This window comes from Mytilus galloprovincialis, chromosome 13 (genome assembly GCF_965363235.1).
Source record: "Mytilus galloprovincialis chromosome 13, xbMytGall1.hap1.1, whole genome shotgun sequence".
NCBI classification, from domain to species: Eukaryota; Metazoa; Mollusca; class Bivalvia; order Mytilida; family Mytilidae; genus Mytilus; species Mytilus galloprovincialis.
This window is the reverse complement of record NC_134850.1, coordinates 1,581,036-1,604,796: the sequence shown is the minus strand read 5'-3', so window position 1 is coordinate 1,604,796 and position 23,761 is coordinate 1,581,036. Positions and strand designations below refer to the sequence as shown.

At 33.9% G+C, this 23,761-nt stretch overlaps 2 protein-coding genes across 2 annotated transcripts; both read left to right on the top strand.

Moving 5' to 3' along the window:
- Window positions 1-186: 186 nt before the first annotated feature.
- Window positions 187-5,685, top strand: LOC143057203 (conserved oligomeric Golgi complex subunit 7-like). The gene is made up of 2 exons (XM_076230461.1): window positions 187-536; window positions 3,535-5,685. Exons 1-2 carry the CDS (start codon window positions 239-241, stop codon window positions 5,499-5,501), a joined length of 2,265 nt encoding a protein of 754 aa, XP_076086576.1. The 5' UTR covers window positions 187-238; the 3' UTR covers window positions 5,502-5,685.
- A 6,818-nt stretch (window positions 5,686-12,503) lies between these two features.
- Window positions 12,504-20,115, top strand: LOC143055840 (prostamide/prostaglandin F synthase-like). The gene is made up of 7 exons (XM_076228883.1): window positions 12,504-12,703; window positions 13,737-13,941; window positions 14,912-14,963; window positions 15,611-15,674; window positions 15,958-16,033; window positions 17,408-17,574; window positions 19,871-20,115. Exons 3-6 carry the CDS (start codon window positions 14,926-14,928, stop codon window positions 17,569-17,571), a joined length of 342 nt encoding a protein of 113 aa, XP_076084998.1. The 5' UTR covers window positions 12,504-12,703; window positions 13,737-13,941; window positions 14,912-14,925; the 3' UTR covers window positions 17,572-17,574; window positions 19,871-20,115.
- The last annotated feature ends 3,646 nt before the right edge of the window (window positions 20,116-23,761 follow it).

The window sequence follows — 23,761 nt, the reverse complement described above, 5'->3', positions numbered from 1 at the left end:
ATTGTTTTCGCCAACAAATGATTGAAAAAGAAAGAATAAATATTAAGACCAGACATTTATAAAATAACATATTACCATACAATTTTGTATTTTTCTTATTTTCCGCTAAAACACACTTAAAACTAACGACGTTTAACATATAAAAATAATTTCTCCCTTCTGTATTTATTTCCGGCTCCGGTTTCGTTTAGGTGATTACTTAAAGTTATCCATGTAAATTATTCTTAGGCACGTCAACATGGATTACTCAAAGTTCCTGGAAGATAATTTCGACGTGAAAGAATGGGTAAACAATGCATTCCGAACACAGAAAGAACCAAACGTCTCCAAAGACCAGTATGCCACCACTCTCGTGATGAAGCTGCAAATGTTTATCCAAGAAGTCAACAATGTTATCGAGGAAGCAAGTCAACAAGCCATTCAGAATCTGCCCCGAGTGATGAGAGAACTTGACGCCGTGAAACAGGAAGCATCTTTGCTACAAGATCAAATGAAATCAGTGAAGCATGACATACAGAAAGTAGAACACGATACAGGTAAATTGAGTATTTAGCATTTCTTCTAAAGTAGGTCACAGTGACTTAATTTGCAGAAAAATATTATAATAATTGGTATTCTTTATTTTTCCTGTGTATCCACTTACCCCTGTTAGGTTTTTAGTATACATTAACAGGGCCGTAACTACCTATGAGGCAGGAGAGGCAAGTGCCTCCCCTTAATTTTCTACACCAAATTTTGTTTTTGAAGTAATAAAATAAAATATTGACAATATGTTCACGAAGAACTTGAATTTGTATTATCAACAACACAGGTTTACAGTTTCAACAGTGTTATCATAATACGTGATATATCTGTCATTCCCCGGATTTTTAATCGATTTCTGTATTTGTTTTAGTTTTTTTTTCGAGTGGCCATCCATCTGTTATTCACTAGTTTTTCCTATGTCGTACGAGAACGCATATGAAACTTTGCTTTCGACAATTTTAAATAAAACATAACTAATCACATTTATGTAGGGGCTCAATTAAGCAGAGTAAGTTCCCTTTGTATTGTTAATCTTTTATGATATCGGCACTTCGTTACCAGCTGAATCAGCTGCTGGATATTTTTTTAACGTGTCTAGTCAGACAGTACGTCTCCCGATCGTACGAGAACATTATGGTCAATGCCTTAGTCGTCGGAAATCCCAAACCCCTGCCTCCCATGAATTAAAACCCTAGTTACGGCCCTGATTAATATGGATAATTAATCTTACATTCTAGTGAATTATTTAAAAAAAAAATATATATACAAATATTTTTTTCAAAGTTAAAATTTAAACGATTATGCAAGCAGGCAAATACGAAATTAGAAAGAAAAAAATACAATTTACCCAAAAATATGTATAACAAATTTAATTGCTAAACTTGAGTCTGTGATGTCTTTCGCTCAATTCCAGGAAGTTGATTGATATTTCCTTACATGCCTTAAAGTGGTTTAATTCTTTATATCTACACACCCTTTCAAGCAAAATTGATGTGTTATGACCAAGTCACTGATGTGTCCTGCATAAGCTACACATGTACATGTACCTTTGAAAATACATACATTGTAGATCAAAAGGTTAGTTAACATGGTTAACATGTTTAAAATTTATCTAAATAATGAAATACATGTTTGTATAAGAAAGGAAAATTTTAACAAATTAATTTAAAAAAAAATACAGAATCATCTATGGGTGCTTTATATGCAAATCTAAACATGCTAAAGTGGGGCTGTAATCTTGGCGAAGTAAATGAATGTATAGGTTATGTAGATGGAAAATCAGATTTGTGTTCTTCAAGTTCAATGTACATGATGTATAATTAAAAAAAAATTGTAGGTGAAAAAGCATACCTCCTTTTATAGATACATGCATGGTCATTCTCTAATAGGAACTGTGACTTGAGCTTTGACCAGCTTTATATACTTACCATGCTGACTAAACATCAAAAGAATTTCTAAGTGTCATTTTCCATCTGAGTTTGATTAAAGTTTAACATACACCTGATGTTTGCCTCAATGTGTGTTGGGCTGTGACCTTGACCTTTGACCTAGTTTGACTCTATTTAGTTGCTCTGACCTTGAACTTTGATTTCTTGACTAAACCAAATATGCCATAATGGATCTTATCGAAATTTATGCATGCAACATTTTGTAAACTTAGTAAAAGATAATCGTTCCCCAATTTGATATAAAAATATTGTGGTCAAGCAGATGACAAAAAAATGGAGCTTTGGGCTATGGAATTTTTGGGAAAAAGAGTTTGTTTCCAGTTTTTGGAGAGAAGAAAACATGGAAAAGATTTAAAATTTGTTTTTGACCCTGAGAAAAAAAAATGTTTGTTTCACCCTCAGCTGACATTATTTGCTAAAATTGAAAGAAAAAAATTGTTTTCGACTTGTCGCCAAAACATTGTTTGTCCAGAAAAAAAAATCCATAGACATCCCCTAGAAAAACAAATAGTTGCTGCCTAAATGGGTTCTCCCTTACCTTTTTTTCTTGTTATGTTGTTTTTGTGATGTATGCATATTGCATGGAATGTGTTCTGGTTCAAAGACATGTGTTGATCTGGATGTCTGTTTTTTTGCACAACTTGATTACTGATTACAATATAATAAATAGTACCCCCTAAATCCCTCTTTGGGCGGGGGGATAGAACCTTTTTCGGGACGTCGGGATCGGGTGTCTTAAAGCTCGGGATTAAAGGATTGATCTTTTCGGGATCCGGGATTTCTTTTTTCGAATTTCGGGATGTCGCCGAGGATTTATTATTATTTAAATTCGGGACATCGAGATTTCATATTTTTAAGCCCGGGATTTCGGGATCTGGACCACTCCGACCCCCACCCTTTATTCGTATATAACATATTGCTTCAATAGATTTGTAATTACGATCGTTAGTACGTGTTCTTTTTCCTGTTTAAATTACGTTCCTCAATAGTCGCCCTTGTTTAGGAAACAGAAGCAAAATTCATGTCTTTTGGAAAAACTTTTACAAATATGACGACTTTGATAACTGACTTCTGAAATAAACGATGTGTGGATTGTTGGCATGCTGTTTTTTGCATGCTCAACTTCAGTGTACCCATTATTGCAAAAGAAAGCAGTGGAAATGTAAATAAGACCAGAGAAATATAACGCAAAAGATTCGCAACTCGGCGAACTAACGCAATAACTCGCGGGCACTAGGAAATCCTTAGGAGATCTTAAGTAGTTAAAAGTATTAAAATACTCGAAGTTAAATGATGAATATTCTAAAATTACACCATTAACTGTTATGAAACAATCGGCTTACATGGCTTACAGTGTTAAGATAATCATTAAGTTATAAATTTATGTCTGATAAGACAAACATCTCAAACAATACCAAATCAATAGCAGAAAAGAAAGGATATGGGGTATTCATCCGTGACACAAAATCAGTATAATTATGTGCAGCAAAAACGTTCTGTAATATATCCCGACTTGACAACTTATTTCCCAGTTTGATAAACATTTTATTTTCTTTTACAGCACAATCCATGCAGATGTTGCTGAAGTTGGATGTTATAAAGTCCCGGATGTCATCAGCAGCCGAAGCTTTACAAGAAGCTGACAACTGGACAACTCTTAGTACTGACGTGGAAGATGTTTTCCATTCTCAAGATGTCGCTGATATAACAACAAAACTTTCCAGGATGCAGAATTGCCTTCAGATGCTTGTCGATACCCCGGATTACGCCGATAGATGTCAGCACTTAGAGAAGCTTAAGAATCGTCTGGAAGCTATGCTAAGTCCTCAGCTAATTTCGGCTTTCAACAATCAATCAATAGAAGCCGCCCGAAAGTATACGAAGATGTTTGCCGACATTGACCGTCTGCCTCAATTGTATAAGTACTACCATAAGTGTCATAAAACATCGCTTCTGGCGGACTGGAAAGATCTACTACAGTCCAAAGGAGACAACACTCTGAAAGAATGGCTAACTGAGTATTACGACCAACTTTTGTCTACTTGGCATGCACAGATGAAATGGTGTCAACAAGTATTCTCTGACCCTCTTCCAATCGTATGTGAGCTTATCACAGAAACTCTGGCCACTGTGGATCCACCTTTGGCATCTTGCTTTGCTACTTACCTTCAGGGAAAGGAGCCACTCTTAGCTTTGATTGAAATCAAACAGATCACGGATCGATTTTCACACAGTCTAGAGCAAGCTGTAGACGCTGCAATGGACTCAAACATTACTGAACACTTTTCAAGCATGGAAAAAATGTTGATGTCTATTTATGCTCCATACCGAGGTTACATAGCTAAATATAAATCCTTAGAAGAAATTTCTCTTGCAAATTCACTAAATAAAATTCCTCTGGACCACGAGGATGTGTTTGAAACCGTGCAGCTTCTTGCTGCTTCCGTTAACAAACTCTTTGCAGTGGCAAAAGATGCAGACGATCGGTGCCAGCAATTGACCAATGGAACTGGGTATTGCTTCCTGTTAACCTCTCTCCGGTCGTATTTCCAATCGTACTGTAAAGAGTTCAGGCGAGTTCTTATAAATATCAAAGAAAAGAGTAAAACAACACAGTTTACTGAAGAAGACGAAGAATGGGCTAATTTTCAACAGTCTTTGCGAATTATTCAAACATGTGGAGAATTGATCATGCATTTAGATGACCTTGACACCGTTATCATCAGTAGCATCTTACATACCATTGGCAAATATGTAGTGCCACTGACACCAGAAAAGGAAATCAGTAGGCACAGGTTTTGGGGAACCAGTTCATCTTTACAATCTCATGCAAGCTTGTTGCTTAGTAGCAGAGTAGATCTAGACGACCTTGAACAATTTGTCATCAATTTAGAAAAAGGTGAAACTCCATCTGTTGTATCAGAAATCAAGAAAGATTTCTGTAAATTGAGTGAAGAAGTTCACAAGTTCGCATTTGAAATTGTATTTGGTCCTTTGAAGAGATATTTGGTCGATTTGTCTTCGATGGAGATGTGGACTTCAAGAAGCGCTGGTGGTGCTTTGACCTCTGACCTACCGACCTTCAGTCTCTCACCTCAAGAATACATTACGAAAATAGGCCAATATATGATGACACTACCGCAGCATTTGGAACCGTTCACCATGCAAGACAATCCTGCTGTTTTAGTTGCACTGAAGCACGGACGACTGCCATACACAGACGAAACAGACGTTCCTGAACATACAGCAGATTTGTGGTTGGAATCCATTGCACGAGGAACAATGCACTTCTACGCAGAAGAGATTTTGAAAATTCACGAGCTTTCTCCGCACGCGACAAAACAGCTGATTACAGATATAGACTATCTTTGCAATGTCCTTGACGATTTAGGTCTGCGTGCATCAGATAACATTATTCACATTGAGGAACTTCTGAAAGCGACACCAGACGACTACCCGGATGTTTCAGAACAGATGCCACAGAGAATGACACACGCCATAAGCAACATGAGAAACATTGACTTGTAGTAGACTCAAACATTTGTTTTATTCCATTGTTTGTGAATGTCAGTGATATAAACTTTTTGACAGTAAAATATCAGCGGGAATTTTGTAAAATTTATAGTTTTGCTGATTGCATTTATTATGAAGCAAGGTGTTAAAATAGGCCAGTTTTTTACTTGCGGATATGACGACAAACCATACAATCTTATCTCATGCGTTAATAGCTTTATTGCCGACAAAAACGTATCTCACTTCAACAAGAGTAACGCAACTGATTTCACCAGAGAAGTAGGATTTGCAAACCCGGCCAGAGCAAATTCTTCACAGTTTTTGATTAGTTTTTTTTTTTTGTGCAATATTATGTTTTGTGCACATTTGTCTGATGACATTTTTATGCCCCATCTACGATATTAGAGGGGCATTATGATTTCTGGTCTGTGTGTCCGTCCGTTCGTATGTTCGTTCGTTCATCTGTCCCGCTTCAGGTTAAAGTTGTAGGTCAAGGTAGTTTTTGATGAAGTTGAAGTCCAATCAACTTGAAACTTAGTACAAATGTTCTTTCTAATTTTAAATAAATGCCAAATTAAATTTTTGACCCTCCATATCACGATCCACTGAAGATAGAAAATGATAGTACGAGTGGGTCATCCGTGTACTATGGACGCATTCTTGTTTTAAATGTGCTTTAAATGTAGTCCAGTATTAATGAACAAACATGTAAAAAAAAGTATGCGACCTCGTTTAATATTACTCTGATTTGCTTCACGAAGTGGTAAAACGAAATGTTCAGTGGCGGATCCAAGGGGGGGGGGGGGGTTCCGGGGGTGCGCACCCCCCTTTATTTTTGCCGATCAATGCATTTGTATCGGGACATATGTTTTGCACCCCCCCTTTTGCCCTGGGTTAGCACCCTTAGCACCCCCCTTTCGAAAATTCCTGCATCCGCCCCTGATGTTGGTTACACGCATGCATTATTTGCGCCTGTCATATAAGTGAGAAGTTTTCTAGCTATAAAACCAGGTTTAACGTAACATGTTCTACATGCTGACCAGTCAAAGTCGGTAAAAAAACAAGTAATTTTCTCCACAAGATTTTGTCTGTAATTGAACAACTACTTTGTATTGGACCAAAGACTTTCAAATTGGTATTTCCTATAATCTACACATGTACCCAATATTATATAAGGTTAGGAGTATTTGCAAATAATGTAAATTCCTGCATTTGTATGCCCCAATTATTTGCATTATGTATTCTAGTTTGAGCGTCCGTTCGTTCGTTCGTCCGTCTGTCCCTCTTCAAGGTTAAAGTTTTTGGTCGTTTGAATTGTTTTACATTGTCATTTCGGGGCCTTTTATAGCTGACTATGCGGTATGGGCTTTGCTCATTTTTGAAGGCCGTTTGGTGACATATAGTTGTTAATTTTGTGTCATTTTGGTCTCTTGTGGAGAGTCGTCTCATTGGCAATCATGCGCGTAGCTACGTTTACGTCAAAACGCCCGGGCGTACACTTGAATTTTGGTAAAAAAATATTTAATGTAAATAAATTAAAAAGAAATGGTTAAAAGCACATCAGCCTTGTAAATCTTTCTTCAGTAGCTTTTATAATTGCGAATAAAAGTGACGACACTTACTTTTCAATCTAATGGTACCGTGTTATGTATTTGTTCATTTTCTGTCAAAGTCTGAATCTACTGTGAATTCTACTTACTTTCCTTTTGTTTAAAGCATTTAATTATCTGCTGAGATGCGATATTTGGTTTGCATTTTTTTTCGAGCCTGTGACATTTATGTCGCGAAAGCGAGACATATCGATCATAGATTTCGTTGGCGTCGTCACCATTTAGGTTTAGTATGTGGTTAAAGATTTTTTTTTAATTTCATTAACTTTATCAAACCTTCATGAATTTTTATTTTTTTTTTTTTATTTTTAAGTTGGACAGAAGCTTTTTGTGATTAAAATCCAGAGCATAATGATGAAATAATATTTTTAATTTGCCCGTATTTTACTGATAAAAGGAATATCTATATGAAATTAACAAGTAGATACAGTCTGGGGTTAAAGTATGTTACACATCAATTACTTTGTCAAACCTTCATCGAATTTTATGAATCTTTCGCAGAATAAAATTGAGAATGGAAATGGGGAATGTGCCAAAGAGACAACAACCCGACCATAGAAAAAAACAACAGCAGAAGGTCACTAACAGGTCTTCAATGTAGCGAGAAATTCCCGCACCCGGAGCCGTCCTTCAGCTGGCCCCTAAACAAATATATACTAGTTCAGTGATAATGAACGCCATACTACTTTCCAAATTGTACACAAGAAACTAAAATTAAAATATAAAAGAAGCATTTTTATGATTAAAGTAAAATTTTGAAAGTATTTTTTTTTTTTTTCATTTTTCAGTTGACAGACGGACTTATCTTTTCGAAATTAAAAGACGGTCTGGAATTAGTATTTTTACATGATAAAATTTAAAACCTTCAGAGATTGTCATGAAACTTGGGTAGAAGTTAAAATATTCCAGATCAAGAAAAAATATCTTGAGAAAATGTTTGATTTTTTAAAACCTGTAACTGATAAATGGATTTTCTTTTCGCGGGAAGTAATTCCAGGCGAGAACCAGGCTTCCACGGAACGCTTAACGAATTTTCATAATACACCTGAACATCTATGAAAATTCATTACTTTATGTCCATCAACGAAATTTGCACAAATAAGGGGTTTTCATCGAGTGCGGCTCCTTTTATACATATTTTAAAGTAACTGCTTTGGACATTTTCTCTTAAACCAATGACCATTAGATTCCAAATCAACACAATGAATAAAGTAAACATAAGAGATAAACCAAGGAATTGTATATTTAAATATACAATTCCTTGGATAAATAAATTAGACTCTAAAGTATCTTGCTATTGATGAGTTTTTAATGACAGAAATGGTATCTCATTCTCCATAACTCGTAAGCTTCAGGGTGCTTCGCCCCCTCGAACCCACTACCAGTGGATGCTTTAACCTGGACCCGATTGGGGCCATCAAACCCCTCGTCGAGGTTTGAGCGTACACCTGAAAATAGCGTAGCTACGCCACTGGCAATCAATCTTCTTTTTTATGCCCCACCTACGATAGTAGAGGGGCATTATGTTTTCTGGTCTGTGCCTCTGTTAGTCCATCCGTTCGTCCGTTGTACCGTGTGTGCGTCCGTTCGCTTCAGGTTAAAGTTTTTAGTCGAGGTAGTTTTTGATGAAGCTGAAGTCCAATCAACTTGAAACTTAATACACATGTTCCCTATGATATGATCTTTCTAATTTTAATGCCAAATAGTTTTGACCCCATTTTCATGGTCCACTGAACATAGAAAATGATAGTGCAAAGTTCAGGTTAAAGTTTTTGGTCAATGTAGTTTTTGATGAAGTTAAAGTTACATCAACTTGAAACTTAGTACACGTGTTCCCTATGATATGATCTTTCTAATTTTAATTCCAAATTAAAGTTTTGACCCCAATTTCACGGTCCACTGAACGTAGAAAATGATAGTGGGAGTGGGGCATCCGTGTACTATGGACACATTCTTGTTATATAGATATAGGAAGATGTGGTGTGAGTGCCAATGAGACAACTCTCCATACAAATAACAATTTAAAAAGTAAACCATTATAGGTTAAAGTACGGCCTTCAACACGGAGCCTTGGCTCACACCGAACAACAAGCTATAAAGGGCCCCAAAATTACTAGTGTAAAACCATTTAAACGGGAAAACCAACGGTCTAATCTATATAAACAAAACGAGAAACGAGAAACACGTATATATTACATAAACAAACGACAACTACTGTACATCAGATTCCTGACTTAGGACAGGTGCAAACATTTGCAGCGGGATTAAACGTTTTAATGGATCCAAACCTTCTCCCTTTTTCTGAAACAATAGCATAACATCACAACAAAGAAAAACATACGATAAAATATCAATTGGCAGACTTAACTCAATCAAAAAACGTATGATTAAACAATGAACGAATAAATTTGATATATATACGAGTACTATTTGGCACATAATTTTGGAATATTGGATGCTCTTCAAATTAACTTTGTACTTGTTTGGCTTTATGATTATTTTGAAATTAGCGTCACTGATGAGCAGACGAAACACGCGTTTGGCGTACTAAATTTATAATCCTGCATGATACCTTTGATAATTATCGACATTAACGTGAGTATAAGTGCATATATGGATCTCTATGAAACTGTACCACAAGGTTTCATATAAAAAACGTTTTGATTTATTTTTTAGCTCACCTGGAGGGCCAGGTGAGCTTTTCTCATCACCCGGCGTCCGTCGTCTGTCGACCGTCGTCGTTAACTTTTACAAAAATCTTCTCTGAAACTACTGGGCCAAATTTATCCAAACTAAGCCACAATCATCATTGGGGTATCTAGTCTGGTGACCCAGCCAACCAACCAAGATGGCCGCCATGGCTAAAAATAGAACATAGGGGTAAAATGCAGTTTTTGGTTTATAAATCAAAAACCAAAGCATTTAGAGCAAATCTGACAACTGTTGATTAGGTCAAAATCTATCTGCCCTGGGATTTTCAGATAAAACGGACAATCCGTTGTTAGGTTGCTGCCCCTGAATTGGTAATTTTAAGGAAATTTTGCTGTTTTTTGTTATTATCTTGAATATTATTATAGATAGAGATAAACTGTGAACAGCAATAATGTTCAGCAAAGTAAGATTTACAAATAAGTTAACATGACCAGAATGGTCAGTTCATCCCTATAGGAGTTATTGCCCTTTATAGTCAATTTTTAACCATTTTTCGTAAATCTTAGTAATCTTTTACAAAAATCTTCTTCTCTGAAACTACTGGGCCAATTAAACCAAACTTAGCCACAATCATCATTGGGGTATCTAGTTTAAAAATGTGTCTGGTGACCCAGCCAACCAACCAACCAAGATGGCCGCCAAGGCTAAAAATAGAACATAGGGGTAAAATGCAGTTTTTGGTTTATAAATCAAAAACCAAAGCATTTAGAGCAAATCTGACATGGGGTCAAACTGTTGATTAGGTCAAAATCTATCTGCCCTGGAATTTTCAGATAAAACGGACAATCCGTTGTTAGGTTGCTGCCCCTGAATTGGTAATTTTAAGGAAATTTTGCTGTTTTTTGTTATTATCTTGAATATTATTATAGATAGAGATAAACTGTGAACAGCAATAATGTTCAGCAAAGTAAGATTTACAAATGAGTTAACATGACCAAAATGGTCAGTTCATCCCTATAGGAGTTATTGCCCTTTATAGTCAATTTTTAACCATTTTTCGTAAATCTTAGTAATCTTTTACAAAAATCTTCTTCTCTGAAACTATTGGGCCAATTAAACCAAACTGAGCCACAATCATCATTCGGGTATCTAGTTTAAAAAATGTGTCCGGTGACCCTAGCTGCCAACTATCCAAGATGGCCGTCATGCCTAAAAATAGAACATAGGGGTAAAATGCAGTTTTTGGCTTATAACTCAAAAACCAAAGCATTTAGAGCAAATCTGACAGGAGGTCAAATTGTACATCAGGTCAACATTTAACTGCCCTGGAATTTTCAGATGAATTGGATAATCGGTTGTTGGGTTGCTGCCCCTGAATTGCTAATTTTAAGGAAATTTTGCCGTTTTTTGTTATTATCTTGAATATTATTATAGATAGAGATAAACTGTAAACAGCAATAATGTACAGCAAAGTAAGACCTAAAAATAAGTCAACATGACCAAAATGGTCAATTGACCCCCTAAGGAGTAATTGCCCTTCATAGTCAACTTTTAACAATTTTCATAAAATTTGTAAATTTTCACTAACATTTTCCACTGAAACTACTGGGCCAAGTTCATTATAGAAAGAGATAATTGTAAGCAGCAAGAATGTTTAAGTAAAGTAAGATCTAAAAACACACCACCATCACCAAAAACACATTTTTGTCATGAATCCGTCTGTGTCCTTTGTTTGATATTCACATAGACCAAGGTGAGCGACACGGGCTCTTTAGAGCCTCTAAGTTCTGGTTATGGACCGTTTATAAGAAAGGGGCCAAAACAATATGTTTCTAATATTCTAATACTTTGTATCAATTGATTATTTCTTGGTCAATTTCAACTGAGTTTGGGTTCTTCAATATACTATATTCTAACCGTGGGCTAGGGGCATGCATGCCTGCAAGCGGTTGTAGAAAATATTAAAAGCCAAAGAAATTCAATTGGAACCCTTACAACTTTCGCCAGGTGACTTAAATGTCAAATGGGTAATCATAGTTACTAATCAAGGGTCGATGGCTTTTTTCTGCATTAACATTTTGTTTTTGTAAAAAAAAACTTTGACTGTTTCCTAAATACAGGAACCCGTGATTTTTAATCAATCGGTTTGAATGTGCGTTGACGAAAATAAAAAAATAAATAAAATACTAATGTTTGTTATTATATATAGCTTTCTATATCTAGGCGAAAATTGATTTTACTCGTGTAATAAAAAATGGCAATTTTTTTGGGTACTGAAACAATCGTCTAAGAAACGCTAAAGAGAAGTTATGGCAGAGACATATACACATGTGTATGTATATGTCTCTGGTTATGGTTACTGCATTTATATATATATTTTATGCTTTTTAATGTCTTTCTTTAAAAAAAGAATTGGTTTGTTCAGAAACATATGTATTTATAAGTCTCTGGTTTGTTTTATTACTTTTTATTTTTTATTTAGAACAGCCTCCCTTCTAAAAAAAATTTCGCACACACACTTTGTGAAATTAGGGGGGGTTGTGATCCCCAAATTCCAATTCCCTCATACGTCCTTGAATTGTCATTTTACAGAAATTTATCTAATCCCGCATTATAAAAGACGAACAAGTTTGTGCCGAATACAATATACCAGTACATGTGTACTACAGATACCATTACGTAAGTGGACTATTATATGAGAACGTTTTTGTAACGACACCGTCAAAATATAAACAAACCCCGCCCACACGTGATTACTACACGTGATATTGTATGGAAGCAGTCAAGCAGGTGACAGTGATTATACTCTGGTGTGGTGGGAAGATAGCTTACTCGTCAGCTCGCTTGCTTTTCTCGACACTACAGAATTTATCCAAACGAGCGCTTCAAGTTCCATTGAGTATGGAACTCTCAAAAATAGCAAAAAATCTGGTTAAATGTGTAACAACAGGAGAGGTTTGTTTACATAATTTCATAACAACTGCAGTCTGCATCATTGCAAACTTATATAATTTGCATATTATTGCCTGCTGTTAATATTGTGCCTTTAAATAGTGATTTGCATGTGGGGAAACATACTTTTACTAATTTTTGAATGTGTTAATTTTATTCTGATTTATTAGTTTGAAGATTGGGCCGATCAATGCATTTGAATGGGGACATGTGGTTGGAATCCCCCCTCCCCTTATCCTTGGTTGGGATCCCCCTCTTTTTAAAAGTTTTTAAAATGACTGGATCGCCCCTGAACAGCTACACATTAAATTTGAAATCTATACATTCAAATAAACTTAATATAAGTTGCAAAACTTGTTTCCCAATCCACTATAAATAAATATGTTTAAACTAAACAAATAAACTTTATTATAAATAAACACATAGCTCTTGTGAGCTTTTCAATTAGACTGAATAACAAAACATTGATTGAAAATCACACGTTCCTGTATGATATATAGGAAACAGTTTTTTGTAAGAAACAAAATTTTTGCATGGTTTATGCAGATAATTATTTTGGTTGTTTTGCCTAAGTATACAAACCAATAGATAAATTGTAAATCATCAAACAATTAATTTTATCATATGGTCAACCTATACCCAGGAAATCAATAAAAAGTTGGTATCCACTGACACAATATCAGTATTTCCACAGCAAAAAACACACTAAAATTGAAAGGTACAGCACTAATGTATTGCTGTTCTTCATCTCAAAGGCACACTGAGGCCTTTAACATGGAGCAAAAAACTCAAATTTCACTGCAAGTTTAAGTTTTAATTGTACTATACATGGCCAGGGATACATAATAAAATTTGAATTAGAGAATTCCAAATATTTGACAAAACTTCAGAAACTTATAAATTTGTTTAGCGGCTATAGCCTTATATTTATTAAATGTATGTACTGTACATCAGGTTGTTCTCTCTTTGATGCTTTCCTGTTTCCAATTTTAATCTTGTTACATAACACATTTATTCAGTTTATTATTTATTTCAGAATGTTGCCATTGAGACATTTTACCAGAAGCAGCCATGTGTCATTACGTTCATGAGGAGGTTTGGATGACCCTTCTGTCGCCTTGGGGCGAAACAATTGAGTGCCATAAAGCCTCAGCTTGATGCCAACAATGTAAGATTAGTTGGTGTCGGCTTAGAGGAATTAGGCCTTGAAGACTTCCAAAGAGGGGAATATTTCAATGGGGGTAAGGTTTTAGTACATTGTTATATGAATTGTAGAGGCTAGGGGATTTTCAAAGAACAGCCTTCTTCCAAAAATAGCATTATGGCGAACATGCTATTTTAAATTCCTAGCAAGACTGACCAATTGGCTTATTTTACGGTAATGTCAGAACTTGTAAGAAATGGACAGAAGGGTGTCTGAATTTTCCAAAAAAATCCTTCTAAAAAATAATCTCAATTGAATAGAAATAAGAAGATGTGGTATGAGTGCCAATGAGACAACTCTTCATCCAAGTCAAAATGTGTATAAAGTAGACAATAGTAGGTAAAAGTATGACCTTCATTGTGTGTGACTAGTGTAACATGAGTAAAACCATTCAAACAGGAAAACCTAAAGTCTAATCTATATAAAAACAAGAAACCATAATCACTTATGATCCTTTTCAACAAATGGCAACCACTGAACAACAGTTCCTGATTTATGATAGGTGAAAACAAATGCTTTAACAGGTTCTAACCTTATATTACCTGACAATACAAACTTGTACATGTACTTGTCCTCAAAATAAAAAAAAAGTAGACAAAAGCTTATTGATAATAACTCATGATTATTTTCTCTTAGGTAGTTAAGCATGAAAGATACTCTGAAAAGAAACCCTGTAAATTAAGAAAGTTTTGGGATGTTTTTCTAAGTGTGATGTGATTTAATTTTTTCAAATTTAAAAATTAAATTGCAAGAAACAATCTTGCATTTTCGTTCATTGTTCAACAAGTAGTATGATAATAAATACATGCAAATTTGTTGAAATTACACTCAAATGCTCATTTCTAAATTCAAAATATGTTATAGTCAGCTGAGTCAACCTGACTTATCAAAGCAAAGAATCTAGGTCATTGTGAGCTAAGTATGACAGCAAAGATTCAAGCTTGACCAGGCGGAAATGTTTTATTGATGTGTCTGTTGAATGTTATAGAGTTTGCCATTTTTTTCAGATTTGTATATAGATATGAAAAAACAGTGCTACAAAAGTCTTGGCTTTAGAAGGTAAGTTCATGTATAAAAAGTAAAATCACAAAAATACTGAACTCAGAGGAGAATTAAAATGGGTAAGTATAATAAAATGGCATGAAGAAACAATAACGATAATATCAATTTTTGAGAGGGATAATAAAATTTAATCAAAAGTAATTTCCCAATTAATATTGACTATAACAGTTAAAAATTGATTGGATTAAATTTTGTTGCAGACAAACTTTTCTTTTTTTACTGAAACTACACAGGTTCTTAACCATTGATAAGAAAATATGTACATACACCGGTTTCACATAGTGAAAATAAGTCTAAGAGTTTTTCATCTGGTCATGTAATGAAATTATGTACATGTACATTGATAAATGTTTTGAATATTACTTTTTCTAAAAAAAAACACATTATTTTATCTGTATAAATTCGTAAACAAAACAAATTGTACAGTTGAATATTGATGAAGATTTATTTCAGGCTGAATAAATATAAAATTAAAACATAACTTACAATTGTATGATGTTGATTAATTGTATAAAGATTATTTATTTCAGACTCAATGAAAACAAATGCATACTGATGAAGATTATTTATTTCAGACTTATTCATTGTAGAATACATTAACTAGGAAAATAAGACAAGTATCCAGACATAATTTTATTTTTCAGAATGAATATATTTAATGTATTTCCTGCCATTTTTTCCAAGGCATCAAGAAGTGCAATGTCTAAGGTTAGTATATGTCGTGTATTATAGGACACCCTTGTCAAGATCTTCTATATTGAAGAAAATTGTCAGAAAGGGAGATAATAAAAAAAACTGTCAAAAGGGGAGATAATGAAAAAATAAAATTCTCAGTTATCAATTGTACAAGTATTAATTTAGTACTTCCACACATGTTTAAATTTTGATCTTGTAGAAAGCAGGGTATATTTACATTGGAATATTATTTTATGTTTACCTGAATATGTATTAACAATTAAGAAAGATAAATTATATTTAAATGTTTATACAGGCCAAGGAAGACAAAATTGATGGAGATTTTAAAGGGGATGGTTTTCAAAATGGTGGAACTCTGGTCATTGGAACAGGTCTGTATTTACTTTGACATAATACTGTAAACTTGTGTACCTTCACCAGTTGTAACTTATTATTTTTCAGGATTTTGATGTGCAAACTTTACAGAAATTGCGCATCACACTTTGTGTACTATATATTTATGCAATTAAGGAGGCTCGCTGGTATAAAAAAAATCAGCAAAAAAATAAACATTTGTTTTTTCATTACACATTTTATTTATTACACTATTAGTTATTACTTTATAATATGGTTCAAATCACCCAGACAAATCGATTTGGTTTGGCCACAGATGACTTTAAAAATGTTGATATCATTGAAAAAGCTCCAAATTATCTCCCTTTGGTGCAAAAGTGTCATTTTTTGACGTTTAAATTGAAATATCTTTTTTAACTCATCTGTGACCTATAATTTTTATTATTGTTTTCAAACAAGCTGTACATAAACTAAATAATTGTTAGATTTCTGTAATTTGGTTCTTTTTTATTTCGATATTACCACTATTTCTCCTATTAGTTCAACAGAAAAACAGGACATTAACAAAAAGGAATGTTTTTTTTTGAGGCAGATTATGAGCTTAAATGAACGGTGACCCCATATTTTTTTTTTATTTCTATTAGATATATATAAGATAAAGTTTAATCATAGAAAAAAATAGCAAAATCAATAATTAGAAAAGAAGTTGATTTAGACCTGCGAGCCCCCTTAACATGATCCTTAAAAAAAAACACCTCACAAGTTTTAAACAGTAATTGAGCAGTATCATATTAATGGTTTGTCTGTAACAAAGTTATTTTGTATTTCATGCTTAGACAAAAATAACACAAATTAAAGAAATTGAAATCTGCTCTATCCTAAAAAGATTTTGACAGTGCTGTGTACTACTTTTAGGACAAATTATATCAAAACTATAGAAAAGTCTCCCACAATATAGCAGACATGAGCCAACAATACAGGGTCCTCAATTTGGAAAGGCACCAAACCCTCCCCCTTACCTGAAACAGTGTTGTAACAGTACAACATAAGAACATACAAAAGATAATATCAATTCGAAGGAGAAAACATGTTACAAAACACAGAACAGACATGGCAAGGTATTTCTACATCCCTCACAACAAAAGCTTACAGAGTACAGATCTGAGAGTACTCATAGTTACTGACAGCAAGTTCAATGCCAATTAAAAAACAAATAATAAAAAAATATTTTTTCTAAGACTTAAATATCAATCAGTACACATCCAACATCTAATGCATTAAGTGTAAAGACATTATTAACTGTCAGGGAAGAACTGTTTTCAATGTCAAAACATACATGCAGGTATCATCAGATTTCCATTCTTTTATTAAGTCCCCCTATGTTTGTTGACAAATGTCATATTGTTTTACAGGAGGAAAAGTTCTGTTAAATTTTAAACAACAAGAGCCATCAGACCATGTCAGTCCTAATGAAGTATTAAAGGTGTTAGGTATCCAGGAAACAGTAGAGTATCCAGAGGCCCAGGGAGCCTCTTGTCCATTACCTCAATCAAATGAAGAAACTAAGCAGTCATAGCATGTAAGTCATTAATATCATATCCAGAGGCCCAAGGAGCCTCTTGTCCATTACCTCAATCAAATGAAGAAACTAAGCAGTCATAGCATGTAAGTCATTAATATCATATCCAGAGGCCCAAGGAGCCTCTTGTCCATTACCTCAATCAAATGAAGAAACTAAGCAGTCATAGCATGTAAGTCATTAATATCATATCCAGAGGCCCAAGGAGCCTCTTGTCCATTACCTCAATCAAATGAAGAAACTAAGCAGTCATAGCATGTAAGTCATTAATAGCATATCCAGAGGCCCAAGGAGCCTCTTGTTCATTACCTCAATCAAATGAAGAAACTAAGCAGTCATAACATGTAAGTCATTAATATCAGATCATTTAATTTTTAAAGATACAGTTTCGAGAGTGACTTACTTCTTCGTCCCAAGGGGGACATAGGGCACTACAAAGTCAAGAGTCATCAACATCACATCATTTTCAGATAATGTGGATTCATTTATTTTAGTGGGTACCAATTTTGTGGATTGGGGAAAACTTGTTTATTCGTGGATATTTAAATCTGAGGTTTCGTCAAAGGTTGTTTACATTAATTCCTTTATCAAAATCTGTACTTTGTTATACATTAAGATTCTTGGTTCCCCTGTTCCTACAAAAATCCAGGAAGAAATTGGTATCCCACAATATTAATGAATCCACCGTACAGTTAAAGAGTAGGTGATACAGCAAATGTAAATTGTACTATTTTTATACGCCCGTCTTTTAGACGGGATGTATTATGGTATACCGTTGTCCGTCCGTCTGTCTGTCCGTCCGTCGTCCACACTTTGGACAATAACTCAAAAACACTTTCACGAATTTCCATGAAACTTAAGTGAATTGTTTATATCAATTGACGTAAGCTCCCTTTCTTTTTTTTTTAATTTCAGATTTTAAGTTTTGGATTTATGGGGCTTTATTCATAAAAAAGGGGGTCCGTCGTCCACACTTCGGACAATAACTCAAAAACGCTTTCACCAATTTCCATGAAACTTAAGTGAATTGTTTATATCTATTGACGTAAGCTCCCTTTCGGTTTTTTTTAATTTCAGATTTTAAGTTTTGGATTTATGGGGCTTTATTCATAAAAAAAGGGGGTCCGTCGTCCACACTTCGGACAATAACTCAAAAACACTTTCACCAATTTCCATGAAACTTAAGTGAATTGTTTATATCTATTGACGTAAGCTCCCTTTCGTTTTTTTTTAATTTCAGATTTTAAGTTTTGGATTTATGGGGCTTTATTCATAAAAAAGGGGGTCCGTCGTCCACACTTCGGACAATAACTCAAAAACGCTTTCACCAATGTCCATGAAACTTTGGTGAATTGTTTATATCTATTGATGTAAGCTCCCTTTCAATTTTTATAAATTTCAGATTTTAGTTTTGGATTTATGGGGCTTTATTCATAAAAAAAGGGGGATTTTTAACACTTCGGACAATAACTCAAAAAGGCTTTCACCAATTTCCATGAAACTTTGGTAAATTGTTTATATCTATTGATGTAAGCTCCCTTTCAATTTTTATAAATTTCAGATTTTACATTTCCGTGTTATGAATTTTTATACTTAAAAAAGGGGGGATTTTCCAATTTTGGGACAATAACTAACACTTTCACAAAATTTATGCAACTTTGATAAATTGTTTATATCTATTGACATAAGCTCCCTTTCCATTTTTATAAATTTTAGATTTTACGTTTTCTTAAGTAATGAATTTTTATACTTAAAAAAGGGGGATTTTATGCAACTTTGGTGAAACTGAGAGCAACGGGCCTATCATGCGCTAAAGCGCAGCCCTTTATTAATTATTTCCAGCTCCATTTTGAAATTTATGGTATTAAAGTGTCAGTATTTTTTCATGTCTGCACCTTTGCCACAAGGGGGCATTAAGTTTTACCCTTGTTTGTCTGTTTGTCTGTACATATGTCCAGAAATTAGTTTCTGTTCTCTAACTTACAGTAATTCACAATAAAAAATGCACACATCAATTTCTTAATTAAAAATATAAATATTTTTTTGATATAATATATACACTCATTACTGTAAATCCAGAAGTCATTGCATGCATTTATTATTGTGATTTTTACATGACGCTAAAATGTTAAAACAATGAGTGTAATTACAGGTAAAGCTGCATACAAATATATGTGTCAGATTTCAGAATGAGGGCAATAATTATTGCAATACCGACCCAGTTTCAACATAAAAACAAAGTTTCTGAGTATTCACTAGAGCAAAGATTTTGATGTGCTAATTTTTTTTTTTACAGATTGTCAAGTTGTTGAGTAGAAGCCAAAAGTTATGACACTTTTCCATCATTTGTTCGTTAGTCACAGATCTGACAGAGTGTAGAGTCATGACGTAGGATTCCTGAAACCATAGCAATGGGAGGAGTCCAACTGAGCTATCTACCTTGACCAAGGTTGATTACTACCAGGTGTCGCCTCTGTGACATATGTTTGAATGGTGGACTTGTAATTTGTTAAAGGATTTTAAATGGAGCATTATTATATTTTAAACAATTTCTATATTATGTAAACATATTGTCTCATAAGTGCAAAATGTGTGCTAAGTTTATAAATGTCACTTCTTAGTCATCTTTATCTTCCAGATTCCGATTATTTAAACTAAACATGGTGAAATTTTTGTTATCCCTTTGGCCTATTTTATGTTAGCATGTTTTAATTCATCTTCAATGCTAATTTTTTATTTGTAGAGAAAATAATACCTTCTTTAAATTTACCAATTACTATTTTCAGTATTGAAATGCTTCAGTTTTGCAAGTGAAATGAAGTGTTACTTAGAAAAACTACAAATTATTTAAAAAGAAGTTTCTGTATTTTCAAAATGGGAGGAAGTAAAAGAAGTGTAGATGAATGTAAGAAATAATACCTCATTTTCTCTATTTTTTGTTATTTTTATAATTATTATTAAATTTATACATGTTATATACTAGTATAACAATGTTTTAAGTTTATTAATATATACAAGAGGGACGAAAGATACCAGGGACACAGTCAAACTCATAAATAAAAAATAATCTGACAACGCCATGGCTAAAAATGAAAAAGACAAACAGACAAACAATAGTACATATGACACAACATAGAAACCTAAAGAATAAGCAACACGAACCCCACCTAAAACTAGGTGTGGTACAAACTGCCTTGAACATGTATAGCTCACAATGATTCTATATAACAAATATAGTTGTCCTATTTATCTTGTCCTATTTCTCCTAATTAATAAAATCAGTTGCTGACCATGAAAATGAGGTCAAGGATAACAGACATACCAAAGAAATAAACTTTAAAAAAATATATTGAATAATGCATATTTACACAATTTATGAAGTATCCAATGACTTTTTCCTACTCAAATTTATTGATCTATGCCAAGAGCAGTGCTGCACTGACACCAAACACTGGTGAAGCATTTCTTTGTCCTACAATCGGGGAAAATAGATTAATGTAGCAACACGTCGATGAGGAATCTATGAACTGTTGTATTGAATATTATCTAAAGAGCTCATTGTCTTGCCTCAAACAAATCCTAAAATGAAACTTCACATGTTAGTTTGTGATAAGGTCATATTTAGGGGAACCATTACTGATAGATCACTGAAATTTGGTATACAATTGTATAAGCATGGGCATATCTCTTTGTTTCTGTTGAGAGAATTTACCCCCCGTCATGTCTTAGTTTTAAAAACGTTTAAATTTGTGAATATGTTATTTATTGGGAATCAGGCATGGGGTAATCATAATCAGCTGTAATCCATTACATTTTGCAGTGTAATCCGATGTTATCAGTAATCATGCCATTTCTGATTACAAGTAATCATAATGTAATCAATTACATTGCAAAAACAGGTGTAATCATGATTACTTTTAGATTACTTTAAGATTACATTCATATGATTACCAGCTGTCTCTTTTTTCTATGGGTTTGCAATCTTAAATATGTATGTATTTTATTTAAGGCAACAACCATTTTCTTATTTGGGGGAGGGCCTGGGATTTTTTTGAAAAAATATTTTGTTGGCCTAGCTGACTGAAAAAAAAATCATATTTTGCACTGTAGATAGAAAAAAATATGCTTTGCTGAATTTGAGAATGGTGAAACTAACAACAGTTGAGAAAGTGAAACAGAAGATTATAAACATCTGTCCAGTCTACTGTACAGATAAAGCTAAGATTTCACTTTATCACCTTTTTTATGTTCCTGTAAAATTGTTTGATCCAGAAATATTTAAAAACATACCAAATCTCCTGCATATATGTTACTACATTAAGACCATACTCAAAACTGCAACTATTATAAACACGAAATGGTCATTTCATAACAGGAATATATATGGTATCATAAGCAGTCTTTTAAAGTAGCCCTGATTTTGTATGACACAGACTTGTATACCGGTAGTATTTTCTGTTTGTATCTTTTTTTATACCTCTTTTCAATTGAATGTCAATTATCATAGTTGGAAACAGTGGATGTTTACAACTTAGAGCTACTCACTCTTTGCCATTACATATGGCAATGGTGGCCACTTCAATTCCCATATTAAAATTCAAGGACTGTGGTACCTATATGACGGACTCAGAGAATATCATATTAATTTAGGGAGTGGGCTAAAAAAAACAGCAACATAGACAAGAGCCATTGCCAGAATATAGACGGAGCCATGACTATGCATTTTACATCAATTAGAAAATCAAAATAAATTTTATGTTATTTTATGGTTTGGTGAAAAAAAAAATTTTGCTTTCCTTCTCACAAGAAAAAAAAAATTTATCGGAGGAAGGTTCCGAAAAAAAAAATATGAACACAATAAAAATCCCAGCCCCCCCCCCCACCCGATAAGAAAATGGTTGTTGCCTAAACCAGTATATGACATAAACATTAGTTTTGCAGGATTTTGCGTTCCCATGTTATGTATTCTAATAATTAAATTTTGTGAACCATGTCATCACATATTTGTGTTCAGAACAATACTTTAAGTTATGCAATTCCCATAGTAGGTCATGTACCATAGTTGTTACGAATGTTGTCTATAAAATTGAGAATGGAAATGGGGAATGTGTCAAAGAGACAACACCCCGACAGTAGAAAAAAAACAACAGCAGGAGGTCACCAACAGGTCTTCAATGTAGCTAGAAATTCCAACACCCGGAGGCGTCCTTCAGCTGGCACCTAAACAAATATATACTGGTTCAGTGATAATGAACGCCTTACTAATTTCAAAAATTGTACACAAGAAACTAAAATTAAAATAATACAAGACTAACAAAGGCCAGAGGCTCCTGTCTTGGGACAGGCGCAAGAATACGACGGGGTTAAACATGTTTGTGAGATCTCAACCCTCCCCCTATACCTCTAGCCAATGTAGAAAAATAAACGCATAACAATACGCACATTAAAATTCAGTTCTGTACATGTATATATCTTATTAAAACGAGATATTATATCCTTATTTTGACGATAATATTATTCATAAAGCACTTAAATTTAAATACGATCTCTGATTTAAAACATATTAATCATTGAAAATTACTTATTCCAAAAGAATACACAAGTGAATTTTTCTCCGGTAGTGAATTATTTTTGAAAATTATAAAATCAGTACTAATGCACATTTGTGGAACTTTTAATCGAAATAAATACTTCTCTCTTGATTGACTCTCTTAATGGAAGAAATAGACAGAGTAGCGGTTTTAGGGATGAAAACGAACATCTTGATGTCAAGATTTGAAGCATAAATACCACATCTCCTTATTGCTATATTTTATCATCTATTCATGATCAGTAGCGTAGACACCATCTAATGGTTTGAATTGATTTTCGTAATAAATAAACATTTTATGCTAAATAACTCAAATAACAGAAACTATTTTTTTGCTGCTCTTTTGATAAACATCACAGTTCATACACATGAAAACTATTTGTCAACGCTAAATTACAGTTCGAAGATAAAATTCTCTTCACAGCCTCCCTGCTTTGGCCTTTGTTGAATTTGAGCTATATTTAGTACTTTGCATATTTTTAGACGAACTCAAACAATTTTGCGGTCGTATATTGGTATCACGTCGTCGGCGTCGGCGGCGTTGTCGTCGTCAGTGTCGTTCGAAAACCGAAGGTTTCCAGATAATAAATTTAGGGA

What these genes read in the sequence shown, in the direction of transcription:
- LOC143057203 (XM_076230461.1), top strand. Translation starts at nt 239, where the DNA reads ATGGATTACTCAAAGTTCCTGGAAGATAATTTCGACGTGAAAGAATGG. An exon ending in GAAAGTAGAACACGATACAG is followed by an intron (nt 537 to 3,534) that starts GTAAATTGAGTA and finishes TTTCTTTTACAG; the next exon opens with CACAATCCATGCAGATGTTG.
- LOC143055840 (XM_076228883.1), top strand. Translation starts at nt 14,926, where the DNA reads ATGAAAAAACAGTGCTACAAAAGTCTTGGCTTTAGAAG. An exon ending in AAAAGTCTTGGCTTTAGAAG is followed by an intron (nt 14,964 to 15,610) that starts GTAAGTTCATGT and finishes TTTATTTTTCAG; the next exon opens with AATGAATATATTTAATGTAT. An exon ending in CAAGAAGTGCAATGTCTAAG is followed by an intron (nt 15,675 to 15,957) that starts GTTAGTATATGT and finishes ATGTTTATACAG; the next exon opens with GCCAAGGAAGACAAAATTGA.